General features: G+C 33.7%; 1 protein-coding gene across 1 annotated transcript in view; it reads left to right on the top strand.

The window, feature by feature from the left end:
- The window catches only part of LOC136039603 (uncharacterized), a 33,383-nt gene extending 25,626 nt beyond the window's left edge, over positions 1-7,757 (top strand). The window contains exons 5-6 of the mRNA XM_065723474.1: positions 1,245-5,450; positions 7,488-7,757. Of these exons, the coding sequence (XP_065579546.1) occupies positions 1,245-1,352 (108 nt within the window). The 3' untranslated portion in view covers positions 1,353-5,450; positions 7,488-7,757. The remainder of the gene's footprint in view (positions 1-1,244; positions 5,451-7,487) is intronic.
- The last annotated feature ends 9,471 nt before the right edge of the window (positions 7,758-17,228 follow it).

Below are 17,228 nucleotides of genomic sequence, written 5' to 3'. Positions count from 1 at the left end.
CTTTTAATTTTTACTGGGTAGTACTAAATTTGATGAAACTTTTGAACCGGGTCGCTCCTTACTACAGTTTGTTGCCACAAACTGTTTGATTAGTTCAAAAACAAAACACAAATGACCGTGGATTGTCAGTTTAATTTTCATGTACTGATATTTATTCCTTAAAGTTTTAATAATTTTATATTTATTACAGTAAAAATTAACAACATTTAAAACGTATTTTATTTTCATTTAAGTGCAAATTGTGCTCTGGTATTGAGAGTAGGTAGGAGAGTTATCAGCCTTATGTTAATATTGGCTGGTTTTTAGTTTCACTTGGCTATTTATTGTAATATCTGTTTGTTTCGAATTTCATTATTTATTGATTTTTGAACAAATGTTTATCTCAAAATTTCTATTGGGCACATTTGGGGAAAATACGACGTGGGGAGGGTGGCTACCCTCTGATCACTTTGACTCTTAAAATGGGCACTGAAACTTATGATTTCTAATTCAATGAGCCACCTCTAAAGCTTATATGATCATTCTTTCCATAAAAACCTTTAACGTTTACTGAGGGCTCTTGGGGTGAGGGTTCCATCCTTAAAGGCATTATTGCCAGACCTTTCAACTATGCTGAACAAATTGGGTATCTCTATATTTAATTTGAATGTTTTTGTATCATGGCCGTGCGGGAGGGAGGGGGTTGCCCCGAATGACTTTTGACTATCAAAAGGGACACTAGCTCTGGCAATTTTAAATCGAATAAGCCCTTTTGGAAATTTCTACGACAACAAATGGTCATATCAAAATTTCTACCAAATGCATTTTGGGAAAATTCGACGCTTAGGGATGCGATACGACATCTGTCCTCCGATCACTTTGAATTTTAAAAAGGGCAATATAACTTTTGACTACCAATCCAATAAGCCCATCCTGCGACCACCCTTTCTATAAGAGACATACCACAGCCTTGTTAAGATCTAATTGGTTTTAAGACTACCTGTGTAAAATCTTTAGCCAATCTAAAGAAAAATAAGCTCTCTCTCTCTCTCTTTCTCTCTCTCTCTCTCTCTCTCTCTCTCTCTCTCTCTCTCTCTCTCTCTCTCTCTCTCTCTCTCCGGGTACTATTATAAAATTTCAATTGTTTCTATTATCAACCCCACCCCAGAAAAAATCCTGTGTATGTCTGCTTATGGTAGATGTGTAACATATAAAAAACTCTTTTTGGTTGACTTTTTTAACTGATTTTTTTTTTTTTTTTTTAGTCCCTTAAATCAGAAAAATCAGAATCGCAGCAAGAAGGTGAATATTCCACGGAAGAGATTCCAGATTCCACGGAAGAGAATGTTGGAGGAACCGAATCGGGTGTGTAACGTAGTAATTTATTTAATTCGTTTGAATATGCATATTTTTTACTTAGTTTTTAAAATTGTATGAATATAGTAATTCAGTTGTGGTGCATGATTTCAATCACATCCTCAAATAGCGCATGGTATCTTATTATAAGCTAAGGATGATCCGTGTCAATAATAATCAATCACACAAAGATGCTATTACGCGCAAAAAGGGAATATTCATTTTATTGGGATTCTAAGTAACTAAGGTTCATTGTAAGGGCTCACCCTTCACGAAGCTGAAAGCTGGAGGGAAGTCATTCATCCCCAGAAGTAGATTTTTATGTGCGAGACTTTTCTAACGAAAGAATGTTTTTCTTCCTTTTTTCTCTCTTCGGACTCTACAAAGTCAGAGACTCACCATAGAATCTACGAAGAGGTCTATTTCAACCCCCTCGTAAGATCAGAGTAGGGCTGAATGGGGAAAAATCCCCCGTTGTTGAGGAAATCGTTGTTTCCATGCGAATGGTCAGAATAAGTTCACATAAGGACAAATCAGAAAAAAAATTTTGAATTGACGCATTGTTTTATTTCACAGACGACGAGTCATTCGTCGTCAGATTCCACAGATTCGTCTGTGGACAAAACTATTGTGGACGATTTTATGCAGATTTCATGCATGTGGAAACAAATAATAGAAAATGTGAAAAAATAGAATGTAAATTTTACCCTGTTATTATTTTTTAAATAGTGTAGATATAGTAAAATGGTTATACCTACTGTATAGTAATATAATTATAGCATTAGTATAAACTACTATTTTAGCTCAGCTGCAGAAATACGGAAGGCTTTAGTTGAAGATCTGTTTCAAGTTGACATTTAATCAGAAAAAAAATTGTGAATTGACGCACTGTTTTATTTCAGATACGACGAGTCCAAATTCGTCACGCCGTCAGGACGAATCTATTATTTGGAGACGAATAAGGCACGATTTTATACACATTACAATTATGTGGAGAGAAATAATAGAAGATGGAAAGAAAATAGATTTATCTAAGTTTTACCCTGTTATTATTTTTTAAATAGTTTAGATATAGTAAAATGGTTATACCTACTGTATAGTAATATAATTATAGCATAAGTATATATTACTATCTTAGCTCAGCTGCGGAAATACACTTTAGTTGAAGATCTGTTTCAAGTTGACATTTATTTCATACGTCTCAATATACTCTGGTTCAATTTCTCTTATCTATTATGTTCTCTTATCTCCATTTCTTATTGTGTTACCTAGATTTTGTGAGATCTTTGGTTTGTCTCTAATGTACCATAAATTAATTTCCACTTTGCTGCCTAGCCATAGCCTAGGTTCCTACCCATAACGCGTTCCTATCTTCCCCATTGAAGATTTTTGGGATGTACCATATGTTGTGTATTTATCCTTGATTCTACTTTCGAGCGTGCGCAATGACGAATCTATGTATTTTTGCTCTGCTTTGATACGTGATTAAAAATTTATCAGTAGTTCAGTCCCCTGACCACCGTACATTTGTGGTGCTGTTATCTGTCTCATTTTTGAAATAAACTTGTATGACCTAAAGTGGGCTGCATAACTTTGAAAATCCTGCTTTTGATACTAGAACTGTTCTAACCGTGTCTTAATGGCAAAATCAGACGCCAACATAAAAAGATGAGCAATTCAGATTCATGTTTTAGTTTCTTTTCTTCCCTGTGAAGGTCTGTCTCAGTTCCTTTTGAATTATTGCAGTGCTTTTAGTTCTCTAGGGATCTAGAGCTCTTGGAAATAGGGTATATTTTCCTTCGGAACTCTCCTAATAAGATTCCAAACCTTACAAAAACATAGCTTAATCTGCATCATTAAACAAATTTATTCCACATGTATTTCTTTTATTTTTATGGAAGTAATTTGATTAATACTATAAATGCTTGCCAACAAATAAAATAGATTTTATTCAGTTTTTTTTTTTTTGTTTATTCGTTGTCATAACAATTTAATTTTAGATATTGCTTATGCTTAAGTTTCTGATGGGCTCTAACTCGCTAAGCATCTAGAAAAATACTAGGGCACCTAGGCCCCCTCCCACGCTCATTTTATCCCAAGGTCACCGGATCAAAATTTTTAGATTTTCATTTTGTTCCGAATAGTCGAAAATTCTAAAAACTATATCTTTGGGGACAACTCAATCCCCCACAGTCCCCGGGGGTGGGGCTGCAAGTTACAAACTTTGACCATTGTTTAAATTTAGTAATGGTTATTGGGAAGTGTACAGACGTTTTCAGGGGGACCTTTTCTCGTTGGGGGGCGGTGTGGGGTGGTTACATCGGAGGATCTTTCCATGACGGAACTGCTCGTGGGGGAATGGATTTTTCCTTGGAAGGGGAAATGGATTTCACAACAAGATTTAAGAAATGATCAGCAATTACACAAATAAATTAGTTTTTTTAACTTAAAATAAGGAGGACATTAAAATTTAATATGAACAGAAAATATTACGTATTTAAGGGGGGTTTGTTTTTCGTCAATAGCTCTCTTACGCTGAAATTTTTTTTTGCTTTTAAAAGAGGTCAGCATTCTGCTGATCTGATGGTGTCAGAATCGTCAGAATCTGATGGTGTGATTTTCATTCAGACACCTTGAATTTTTGGTGGTTTCCCCTCGGTTTTGAAAATCAGACAGTTTGTCTCAGGCTCGTAGCTTTTGATCGCTAACAATAAATTTAATTAATCTTATATATTTGGAATCAGCTTAAAAAGCCAATTCTTTTGACGTTTCTATTTTTTTCAAAATTCTGTGTTTTAGAGTATCGGTTACTGTTGAGCGGAATCAATCCTTATTTGCAGTTCGTTACCATGAACTGTTTGATAAATGGAGCGAATTTTCTAGGGCTTATAACATTTCTTTGGTGATTGCAAAATCAAAGAATTTAATATCTTTTTAGTTGCCCTAAAATTTGATTCTTTAAGGTATGTTTTGCCATCAATTTAAATAGAATCAGACATTTTTTTTTCTTTTTTAACCTCTCGTCTTGCAATAGTCGTCATGTTTAACCAACTTCGTGCTTAAGCTGAACTAAGTTCACTTAACAAACATTTTTTAGGTAAAAAAAAGTCTTAACAAATCTCTTCAAAAATTTTCTAGGTAACATATCTTTTTGTTTATCTTTTGCACTTCTATTTCTATTTCCCTACGTAAGAGCTAATGATCTTAGCCCGTAAGTTGGCAAAACGGAGAAAGAATTGTTTTTTGAATTACGTAAATTAGTTCTTTAGCGTTATCATAGCTTTCCCCTTTGTCTGTCCCTTTTTAATCAAATGAAAACAGAGTTTAAGGCTTCTTGAGCAGTTACAGGTTTGTGATAATCTATTTTAATATAGTCAAGACGATCAAAGAAACTAATCAGATGAAAAAAAAAATCTATTTATTGGTTGCAAGAAGGGCTTATTTTTATAAGTATAATACACACAATTCTTCTCCTTTCCAGTTATGTAATAGAATAAAAAAAATGTATGTCTTACAAATCTTTCTTTATTTGAAGTACTTGCAATTTATATAACAGAAATAAACAAAAGCAACTATAATGAAACTATATTTGTGATGCTTATTCTAAATATAATGTTACTTTAGTTTCTATTTCAATTTCCCTCGTTTCATGTATTTACATTATTCAATTTCTTATAAAAGATCACATTTAGTATGTAACTAAACAAGAAAACGTTGTCGTACTTTGACATTTTTTTTTAAAGATTGATTTTTTTAAATTTAATTTTACCTTAGTTAACAGCTTAAAAACGAAGAAAAACAGCATATATTCCCTAGTATATATGCATGTCCTTTGGTTACAATTGCTTTGTGTAAACTCTTTCGAAAAGTACAGAAATTTAAAAAAAATCGGGCCCTTTGACCTCCCAAATCTAAATGGCTCTATTCTACCTGAATGAAGAGGACACCCCAAAAAAACCTACGATGCAGATACCAGGCTGACCTCACAAATCTAAATGCCTCAATTCTGCCTGAATGGGAAGACGTCTGGGTGGCCACAATGATGTGAGATGACTGACGACTCTTCTTGGATGGCCTAAAAATCCCTGGAAGCACAGCAGGATATAAGGTCTAAGGTAAGGTTCAACAGGAAACCCTTCAAAGCAATGTTTTTTGTTGTTAATTTCGTTTTGTTTTTAATAAATTGCTATTAATTTCAATTTTCTTTGAAATCTCAATTTTTTGAAGTATTCAAGATTCACAATTGAAGGCTTTATTTGGATTAAATGGTCTCAATTGGAGCATTTAATGTTAATAGTTGATGCTGGAGGAATTAGTGAAATAAAAGTTTTGTTTCTTAGGAATTAAAGAATTTCTATTTTATTTAAAGAACATGGAGTCAAACTCTAAATCACAACCATGCAAATTAAAATTGACAAAGCTCATTATTCTAAATAAGTTTAAGGAGCTTTTCAAGGGGGGTCTGTTTTAGAGAGATATGGTAGATACCTATCCCTGCGTACGAGGGGGGATGGGGGTCCTTCCTTCCTAAATTCCTTTCACCCTTCACGCTATGTCTCCTTATACTTTGTCGGAGCATAAATAATATAAAATTTAAAATATATATTATGATATATTTTGCATATATATATATATATAAAGTTCAACTAGAAAAAATTATATGTACTTTAACCCCCCCCCCCCCAATGTGAAAATATATAGCCCAAATTCTCTGGTATATTTCATTAGGATTGAGTGTCAGTAAAATATACTAGAAGAATATTAGGTAGGGCGTAGATTTTACAATTACCAATAATTGTATACAATTGGTTATTCGTATTTAATTTTGTTATTTTTTACTATTATTATTCACATTATTCTCAGTATTACATAGTAAATCATTATTTACTGTGAATAGATCACGCATTTCAGGCCTAACAATAAAACCAGTAAACATTTTTTTTTCTATTTCAATTGTGGCTCTCGTACAGATACCCATGCACTTTTTTTGAGGAATTACTGAAGTAAATTCCTCAAAATAGTCAAAAAGGCAAATTAGATAAAAAGTTAAAGGTAAAATGCAAAAATGAAATTAAGGAGGGTACATATACTTCCTTTAAACATATATCCCCATGAATTTCTTAGATTGCTATACTTTTTGCGACATTGAATGTAATAGTATGATCATTTATAATATAATCAAATATTTTCATTTTTTATTAAATAGAATCTCTTGCTGTGCGTCGTATGATATTCGCAATAACCGAATAGTTGTCAGTTGTATCCATAAAATAATGGATATTTTGTTGGCTCTAGGCCAGCTTTCCTTTAAATGTAAAAATGAAATGAGGGAGGAGGGCTAAACCTCCTTAAATCACATATCTGTCCCAACGAATTTCCTATCATAGGTTACTATACTTTTTTGATATATATTAAAATAAATTTTCTATTTTATAATAACCATTTTTATTATTATTACACCAAATTTGTTGTGCGTATTATAATATTTTTTCCGCTCGATGTTAACAATTATCGAACCGTTGTCAGTCTGGCTTATTCTATGGACATTTTGTCGGCTTCCGGCCGCCTTCTTTTAAATGCAAAAATGAAATTAGGGAGGGGATTGAACCTCCTTAAAATACAGTGTCTAGTTATTCTATGGAAATTCTGTTGGCTTTTGACAGATTTCTCTTAATTATGAGGAATCTCGAAAGAGTGGCCCACATTCAAGTGTAGGTCGTTGTCGTATCAGTAAAGGAAGTTGTCAAAAATTCTCTTTCCTTATTCATCTTCTACACATGATCTAAACTATTTACATTTATTTCTGCTCTAATTTGTTGTTGTAAAATTTTGACAATCACCCCTCTAATAAATAGACAAAAAAAATCCCCGAGAAACAGCAACTTCAGGATCGCTGTAAAATTTGAAAATTTAGGCATTGTACTAGTGTTGCATATAGATTTAACTTCAAGTGTCAAAATCAGACTTGTTGTGGAAGATGGAAGAATAATCTGGTACTAAGAACAGTTCAATATCACACTCTTTATTTTCATAGAAAATTACTAGTTAGTAAAGTCTTATCATGTCTGGCTTTAGGTTAAATAAGGTTTCTTTTAAAAGAAAACGCGCTCACATATTTATATTGTATTGAATTTGCTTATGTGTGTTTTAAGGGAATGGATGTTTCTCAACACCCGGTGAAGGCGGTCACTACCATTATGACGCTACACTAGAAGAAGTGGTGTATGAAGGTTATTTCGTAATGGCAGGAACCATGTATCCTGTTAACCGTCCATCTGCCGAAGCTCATTTCAACTGTGCTTTTGAAACTCATTCGTTAGACGTAACCAGTCGCCCCAAGAATTCTTTCGTTCTTGCGTTTGTATTTTCATTTTTATTTCTTTTGTTTAATTTCTTACTTTTTAAATAAATATTAATTACAATTTTTGGTAAATGCCTTTATTTTATTTCAAAGTGTTTAGATTCATCCAAGGGTCTCCACAAGAAGGCAAGTTGAGCAGAAACCCCCTGTCAGGAAGTTCCAAGAAAAAGATTTCAACACAGTATAAATTAACCTTACCTTAGACCTTAGATCCTCCTGTGCCTCCAGGGGTGCTCCAGGGGCATCCAAGAAGAGTCACCTGTCATCTCTCATCGCTGTGGCCACCCAGACGTCTTCCCATTCAGGTAGTATTGAGGCATTTATATTTGTGAGGATAGCCCTGTAGCTGTGTCGTAGGGTTTTTGGGGTGTCCTTTATTCTGGTACTACAGGGCTGCCACTGAAGGGTGATATTGAAGGACTGTCACTTAGGGATTTATGGCGTTACTGTTGAGCGCCATACGAAAAACAGATACATGAATAAAAATTGGAGAAATGGGTGAGCACAATTACACACAAATTGTAATAGAAACACAAAGAATGTAATAAATGATTCGATATCTTAAATGAATCTTATAAGAATAAAAAAATGGTGTTAAGTGTCGGTAAAAAAAGCTTAAAGTCGTTTAGTATTTGACAACATTTGGCATTAAGATCAGATTCCTTTTGCCGTCTTACACTAGTACTGAAATACTGCTACGCTACGTCAATAATTTGACTAACGACACTATTTAATTAATTATTCTTATTATTACTCTGAAAACAAATGTCAGGTTCTGCCGAACGCTGGATGGTGTTGAGGGATATATGTCGGTACGAATGCCAGCTCCTAATTTTGTAAGTTACCCGTACTCTTTGGGATAAACGTTTATATATGAGACGATAAGAGAGTCAAATAGTTCTACATTCCCTGTGAAACATGTACTTTTGCGACTACAACTAAAATTTACTGCAAAAGGACAAAATACCCATATCTTGTATTCAATATGTATGTATTGCATTCATTACATATACTATTATACATAGTCTTGTAATCATACACACTAATGTACGTATCCATAGTTTCAGATCTATACGCTCACAGCTGGAAGAAGGATTTTACTTTAAATTTTCTTAAAGACCAATATGAACTTGCCTAAGCCCCGTCTTTAGTACGGCTTTCTCAATCAAAGTCAGGCAAGTACTGTGTTAGTGGAAACAGGTTTTTGATCGGCGATCTAACTTTTACTAAAACGACTTTTTTAGGACTTTTCTGAAGTCTAAAAGGGATTTTTTAATGTGTCTAATTTTTTTTTTCTTAAAATATCCAAGGTGAGGATCGAGACTGCCAGAAAAAGTCTTAAATTACTTTGGAAGAAGAAGAGCATTAAGTCGATCCCGTCACTCAATTTTGTCCAGTTCATGATATTTAAGATTTAGGTTAGATTAAATACGGAGTCTAAAACTATAAAAGCAAAAGCAAAAACTTATACTTAACCCTCTTTAAACTTTCATTTCTTTGGAGTACATCAAACCCTTCAACAAATGTATTATTAAATAAGGAAAGAAATTAAGAAAAAGAAGAAAAGAAAAGAAAGAGAAAAATGGAGCACTTACCAGGCTAGGAGCACTGACCTAGAAAGGAAAACAAATTATTGTTGAGCATAAAAGTGTGTCTGCGTGGGGGGGGGTGTCGTTACTTGACAAATACTGAAGTACTAATATTTACTACAAATACTTATGATCTTATTACGCCTGTATTTTAATATCTACGCTGTGTAACCTTTGTGTCTTCTTACCTAGAGAAGATTCAGCTTGCACGGTTGGATTAATGGTATTTTTGTTGCTTTTTTCGGAGGAGGGGGAGGGTTTGAATTATGCGTATAAATTTTACATAGTAATACATATTTGGAACTCGAACCGTAGTAAAGCATTGGTTTTCTATTCATACTTATATGCAAGGTAGGGAAGAATCCTTGTCTTAGATCCGTCTGAATTCCCACCCCCAGAAGAGAAATAGAAGTGTGTTTTGAAATTTCATTTTGCGCTAAAAGAAAAAATATTTTTTTTACCCATGTCTTAATAACCTATAGAAAAGTTTGGAAAAAGAAAAAAAATACGGTAAACATATTTCACAGACAACTGGTACCAGCTGTTTAATTGTCATCCAATAGCCTACAAATAATGCATAATGAAGATGAGAAAAATCTTGAATATTTATTGCCAGCTGTACGAGGTCATCTACCTTCATGCGCATACTTCTTCTTCGATTGCAATCATTTGAGTTTCGAAAGCAGATATGAAATTTTTTACTTCCAATTTGGATTCAAAGAGGTTCTCTCTGATATCAAATACAATCAAAGACAACATGGATTGATCCCATAAGATAGCCTACATCATCTTAGTTGAATTCACAACCAGCTTCCCGTAGATCTGACAATCCATGCTTTATGTTGCATAACCACAATTCTTTTAAAATGTTGGTGCAATACGGTCATTATCGTGGTATCTAGTTTTTATCCATATTTCCAAAAATATGCTCTTTCCATCCAATCTTGTGCATTATAACATTATAAAAAAAACTAAATTCTTCCAAGTATCTATTTCCTTCCGTCTATGAAAGTTAAAATAGAGTAGGCACCTGGGAATTGGTTTAAAGTTAGAAACTGATACATAGTCATCATCTAAGTTAGTCATACCTCAGTGCTGTTACGACAGTGCTTTAGCTCCCCTCTTTGTCTACACCACGTTTATCATTACTTTGAAGTGCAATCATACCGTATGTGCATATAATATGCCGTGTCTGCATATAAGTATGGGACCTTGCCCCGTATTGATTTGAAGAACCTTTCTCTAAAAATGAGTGGTCTCTAAACGCTTTTTCATATTTTTGCCAACCCACGCCATCTAAAGGATTCACTTGTATATAGCAAAGGTATATAGGGCTCGAATTTTTTTTTTTTCTCAATTTCTTTACTTTTCAAAAGAGTTTACACAAAGCAAATGTAAACAAAGGACCTGCATATACACTAAGGAATTTATGCTCTTTTTCCTCGTTTTTGAAGCAGTTGACTAAGGTAAAATTACATTTAGAAAAATTGATTTTTGAAAACAATTTTGTCAAAGTGCGACAACGTTTTCTTGTTTAGTTACATACTAAATGTGATCTTTTATCAGTAATTGAATAATTTAATAACATGAAACGAGAGAAATTAATATAGAAACTGAGGTAACATTGTATTTAGAATAAGCATCACAAATATAGTTTCATTATAGTTTTCTTTTAGTTAGATAAATTGCAAGTACTTCAGATAAAGAAATATTTGTAAGACATACAATCTTTGTTATTCTATTACATAACTGGAAAGGAGAAGAATAGTGTATACTTTACTTACAAAAATAAGCCCTTCTTGAAACCAGAAAACAGATTTTTCCATCTGATTAGTTTCTTTGATCGTCTTGACTACATTAAAATGAATTATCACAAACCCGTCACTGTTCAAGAAGCCTTAAACTCTGCTTTCATTTGATTAAAAAGGGACAGACAAAGGGAAAGCTATGATAACGCTAAAAAACTAATTTACGTACTTCAAGAGACAATTCTTTCTCCGTTTTGCCAATTTCTATAGTGCTTTGCCCGCAAAACATCAAATGAAGACGGGAATTAAGCTGTCAAAACTTTCCGGTTAAGATCATTGACTTGTACGTTGGGAAAGAGAAATAGGAGTGCAAAAGACAAACAAAAAGATTTGTTACCTAGAAAATTTTTGAAGAGATTTGTTAAAAGACGTGTTTACCTAAAAGACGTTTGTTAACTGAACTTAGTCCAGCTTAAGTACGACGTTAGTTAAACACGACGACTATTGCAAGACGAGAGGTTAAAAAGAAAAAAAATGTCTGATTCCTTTTAAATTGATAGCAAAATATACCTTAAAGAATCGAATTTTTTGGTTACTAGAAACATATTAAATTCTTTGATTTGAAAGTCACCAAGCAAACGTTACAAGACTTATAAAATGCCCTCCATTTATCAAACAGTTCGTGATAACGAACTGCAAATAAGGATGGATTCCGCCCAGCAGTAACCGATACCCTAAAACACACAATTTTGAAAACAATAGAAACGTCGAAAGAATTGGCTTTTTAAGCTGATTCCAAATATATAAGATTAATTAAATTTAGTGTTAGCGATCAAAAGCTACGAGCCTGAGAAAAACTGTCTGATTTTCAAAACCGGGGGAAAACCACCGAAAATTCGAGGAGTCTGAATGAAAATTGCAACATGAGATTTAGCGTATCAGACAATCTTACCATAGAGGTTTTAAGCTCCCATCAATATGGAATTTTGTTGTTGTTTTTTCGCCAGAAGAAAGGTCACGGACGCATGTTTATTTGTTGTAGTTTTTTTTTCAGGGTCGATAATATCCAACTAATAGTCCTGAAAGATCTTGAAACGGCTTGCCCGATTGCAAATTAGAAGTTTTAGTGTCCCTTTTATGTGACCAAAAAGATTGGAGGGCAGGTAGCCACCTTCAACAAACCTTTTTCCCAAAAGTCACCTGACCAAAATTTCGCGAAAACGATTTTGTTAAACAAAGTTGAAAGGTCTAGCAACAATACCTCTTGGGATGAAACGGGCCCCCAAAGGGTGGAGGGAAAAGGCTTCAAGTTTTGAAATCTGCAATTGTTCACATGTAGTATTTGTTATGGGGGAGCATGCAGTCGGCGGGGGGGATTTTCCATGGGAAGGGAAGTTTTGCCAGTGGACTTTGGTTTTTTTTTCACCTTGGACTTGGTAGGAGTTTTTCTTGTGAGAATTTAAAACTGGAGAAATTCTCAATGCGGTATTTTTGGAATCCATGCAGCATTTCAGCGTAAGAAAGTAAACACAGCGACTATTGAAAGACAAAAGGTTAAAAACAAAAAAAGTCGTCCGATTCTATTCAAATGTAACTGAATCACTTTCTTACCTGGATTCTAGAAATCTTGGAAATAACAGCAGGTGTGTCGGACCCACCAAAATCATAGTAATTGGTGTAGTATTGACCATGGTGGATCTTCCCGGAATACGCTATGGAATGCGTTTCATCTTCTACCCTGTAATTTCCAGGCTTTCTGCTATACCATCCGTAATTGTGTTCATGATCAAGTGTCGCTCTAATTACTACCGTGAATATATAATTTTACGTCACTCAAGATATGAAATATAAATGTTTAAAAAAAATGATAGAAAAGAGGTTTTTAAAAAATCAAGGAACCACATCAAAACTTATGATGAACAGAATTTATTCTTTATATCGTGGAGTCTTTAGGACAAATGTTTAAAGAGTTCAAAACCTACTTTTTATTGCGATTCAATAATTTTATGTTTAATAGGCAGTTGTTCTTAAAAATATAGGAAAATAACTTTAGTGTAAAGAGCGAGGGTTAAGAAGCTGTTACTTCTGTTGGAAATTCCATGTTCGTCCAAACTTTCATTTATATTTTTTTTTTTATTTGTTTAACAATGTCAAGTATCTAAGCGACCAATTATACCAGAAAAAAAAAAATACCGGAATGTGTTTGAAGAAACTTGAAACTGGGTTCAATTCATAAATGATTAAACAAAAAAAGACAGGTTTTTTAACTGCAAGTAAGGAGCAACATTAAAACTTAAAACGAACAGGAATTATTCCATAAACGAAAGGGGTTGTCCCCTCCTCTACGCTTCGCTCTTTATACAAAGGTTTTTTTAATCGTTTTAAAAAGTAGAGTTATGAGAAAAAGTAAACTTTAGTGTAGAAAGCCAGGCGTTGATGAGGGTGACAAACCCTTTCATATACGTAATAATTTCTGTCCGTTTTAAGTTTTAATGTTGTGCCTAACTTGCAGTAAAGAAACTTTTTTTTCATATCTAATTTTTGAACATTTTTGAATGTTAAAATTTAGGTTTCAGTTTTTGCTCACCATACATGAAGAATTAAAACAGAATTTTAATTTTATTTTATTTTTAAACTAATAATAACCTTATAATAGTCTAAGTTTGATTTTTGTTCCAGTTATTTAAGAATGACTCCTGAATCACAGAGGCCGTTTAATTCGAATAATAACCTCTTTTAAAAGTAAAAAAAACTTAAGCGTAAGAGAGAGCTATTGACAAAAAGCAGCCTCCCATAAATACGTAACATTTTCTGTTCATATTAATTTTTAATATTCCTCCTTACTTTAAGTTAAAAAAACTAATTTATTTATGTAATTGCTAAACATTTCTTAAATTTTGTTGTGAAATCTATTTTCCCCTCCAAGGAAAAATTCATTCCCCCACGAGAGATTCCGTTATGGAAAGATCCTCCGGTGTAACCACCTAAGTTGCCCCAAAGACGTAGCTATTTAAATTTTCGACTATTCTGAACAAAATAATAATCTCAAAATTTTGATCCGTTGACTTTGGGAAAAAATGAGAGTGGGAGGGGGCCTAGGTGCCCTCCAATTTTTGATCGCTTAAAAAGGGCAATAGAACTTTTAATTTCCGTTAGAAGGACCTTCTTGCAACATTCTAGGACCACTGTGTCGATACGATCAACCCTGGGAAGAAAAAACAATAGTAAAAAACAAATAAATACGAATCCGTGATCCGTGATCGATTATGACAAAAAATACAAAATTCTAAATAATTGTAGATGGGAGCTTGAAATTTCTACAGTATGGTTCTCTGATACGCTGAATCTGATGGTGTGATCTTTAAGATCCTATGACTAATAGGGGGTGTTTTCCCCAATTTTCTAAATAAGGCAAATTTTCTCAGGCTCGTAACTTTTTATAGGTACAACGAAACTTGATGAAACTTATATATTCAAAATCAACATAAAAATACGGTTCTTTTGAGGTAACTATTGGAATTAAAATTCTGTTTTTTAGGGTTTTCGTTATTATTGAGCTGGGTCGCTTCTTACTACAGTTCGTTACCTTGAACTGTTTGAAAGGGCTTGATGGTAAATTTGTTACTCTCTTTCTTCGTAAACAGAGTGACTGTGTTAGTAGGGCTCCAATCATAGTGGGTAGCACCACAAGAAACTCCCAAAGCTGCAAAATTAATCAATTGATATTTCTTTTGAGCTAGTTTTTGTTAATTTTTAGCAGTTGTGCTTTTCAAGAGATTATTTTGAAATTTTAACTATGTTCGTAAGGGTCCAATCATAGTGGGTAGTACCACAAGGAAGTCCCAAAGCTGCAAAATTAATCAATTAGTATTTGTTTTGAGTTGATTTTTGGTATTTTCTCGGTAGTTATGCTTTTCAATAGATTATTTTGAAATTGAAACTGTGTGTGCAAGGTTCAATCATAGTGAGTAGCACCACAAGGATCTCCCAAAGCTGCAAAATTAATTAATTCATATTTCTTTTGAGCTGATTTTTGGTAATTTCTTGGCAGTTATGCTTTTCAAAAGATTATTTTGAAATTGAAACTGTGTCGGTAAGGGTCCAATAATAGTGGGTAGCACCACAAGGAACTCCCAAATCTCAAAATCAATCAACTGATATTTTTTGGGGGGCTAGTTTTTGATATTTTCTCGGCATTTATGCGTTTCAAGAGATTATTTTTCAAAGTGAAAATGTATTGGTAAGCCTCCAATCATTGCGGGTAGCACTACAAGGAATTCCCAAAGCTGCAAAATCAATCAATTAATATTTCTTCTGAGTTGGTTTTTGGTATTTTCTTGGCAGTTATGCTTTTCAAGAGATTATTTTTCAAAATGAAACTGTATTGGTAAGGCTCCAATCATAATGGGTAGCACTACAAGGAACTCCCAAAGCTTCAAAATTAATCAATTGATATTTCTTTTGAGCTGGTTTTTGGTATTTTCTCGGCAGTTATGCTTTTCAAGAGATTATTTTGAAATTGAAATAGTGTTGGTAAGGGTCCAATCATAGTGGGTGGGATCACAAGGAACTCCCAAAGCTGCAAAATTAAATCCAATTAATGTTTTTTTCGAGCTGATTTTTGGTATTTTCTCGACAATTATGCTGTTCAAGAGATTGCAAGATTGCAAAAATACTCATTTAATATTTCTTTTAAGCTAATTTTTGGTATTTTCTCGGGTTCCCAAGGCCGTAAATATTTTTTTGAGTAAAACTGTTTAGTAAATTTTCACTGTGATTCAACAGCTTCTAAGAATTAGTAAAGTCTCTAGCATAAAAGGGGGGTCGAGGAACAACAACCCCCTTCATGCACAGGATAAGTTACCTTCATTTAAAAATTAAAGTTGGTTCTTACTTTCATTTGAAAAACATTGTGTTTTGATTTATTTAATAAAGTATCCCAGCAGTCGAATGAAACATAGTGAATTTCCTATGGACCCTAAAATTGGTCGAGTGGCTTTAAACTAAGCAAAAAAAATCCTAATGTTGGAAATGCCATAAGAAAATCGGGCTTTTTAATGTATATGTTCATATTAAAACTTTTATTTATATTTCTTGTTACTATTCAGTATGTGAAAATAAAAATGACAAATACACTTTAATTAGAACAGATAGATTATTTGAAATTACTAAAAATGATTTCGCGTAAAGAGCAAGGTACTGTGAAGGAGATAAACCCCCTAATATACGTAATAATTTCTGTTCGTGTATAGTTTTGATATTTCTTCTTTCTTTCAGTTGAAATTGGTTTTTTAAATTTATTATCTCATTGATTTTTAAATAATGCTGGAAAATCCAGCGATGATTCATCGAAATTCTCTTCCCTCATGATAGATGCCTCTATAGAAAGGTCCTTCCACGTTACTGTACCCCAACCCCCTCCCCCCATCACCACCGGAAAAATCCCCGTAAAAACGTCTGTATACTTCCCAATAACCAATACTATATTTAAACAATGGGCAAAGTTCATAACTTACAGCCCTTCCACGGGGACTGTGGGGGATTAAGCCATCCGCAAAAACATATTTATTAAATGTTTTGAATATGCTGGGCAAAATGGCTATCGCAAAATTTGTGACTTTGGGGAAACTATGAGCGTGGGATGGGGCCTAGTTGCCCTCCAATTTTTTTCGTCACTTAAAAAGGGCACTAGAACTTTTAGTTTCCGTTAGAATGAGCTCTCTTGTGACATTCTAAATCCACTGGGTCCCTGAAAGAGGTCACTGGGTCACTCCCAGTGGTCACTGGGTCACTGAAAGAGACACTGAAAAATCTCTCAAGTATTTCACTGCTTACTTATCATAGTTTCTAAAAACAACAATTCAAATAAAGTAAACAAGTAGCTGAAGTCGAAGGATGAAGGTTAAAACTAAATAGAAATAGAAGATGCAAAGGCCACCATTTGTGCTGGATTGGGAATCGACCCAAAGTTTCTATTTATGGCCCTTAAATTTGTTGGATTGAAATTTCTTGCAGATTTCAACAACGTTTGACATGTCCAGGCTTATTACATGTGTAGTCAATCAATTAACATTCTGAATTAACTAACACGATGCCAGGGGATAACGAAATTTCCTTAAAGTACTTAATTTTACATGTTTTATACTAATAGCCTCGGATTCAAAATCAGCAAGTCCAGAAGTCCTTAAAAATTGA

This window comes from Artemia franciscana, chromosome 19 (assembly GCF_032884065.1).
Source record: "Artemia franciscana chromosome 19, ASM3288406v1, whole genome shotgun sequence".
In the NCBI taxonomy this organism is placed as follows: Eukaryota; Metazoa; Arthropoda; class Branchiopoda; order Anostraca; family Artemiidae; genus Artemia; species Artemia franciscana.
Note: the sequence above shows the minus strand (reverse complement) of the source record. Positions and strands in the feature narration are given on the sequence as shown.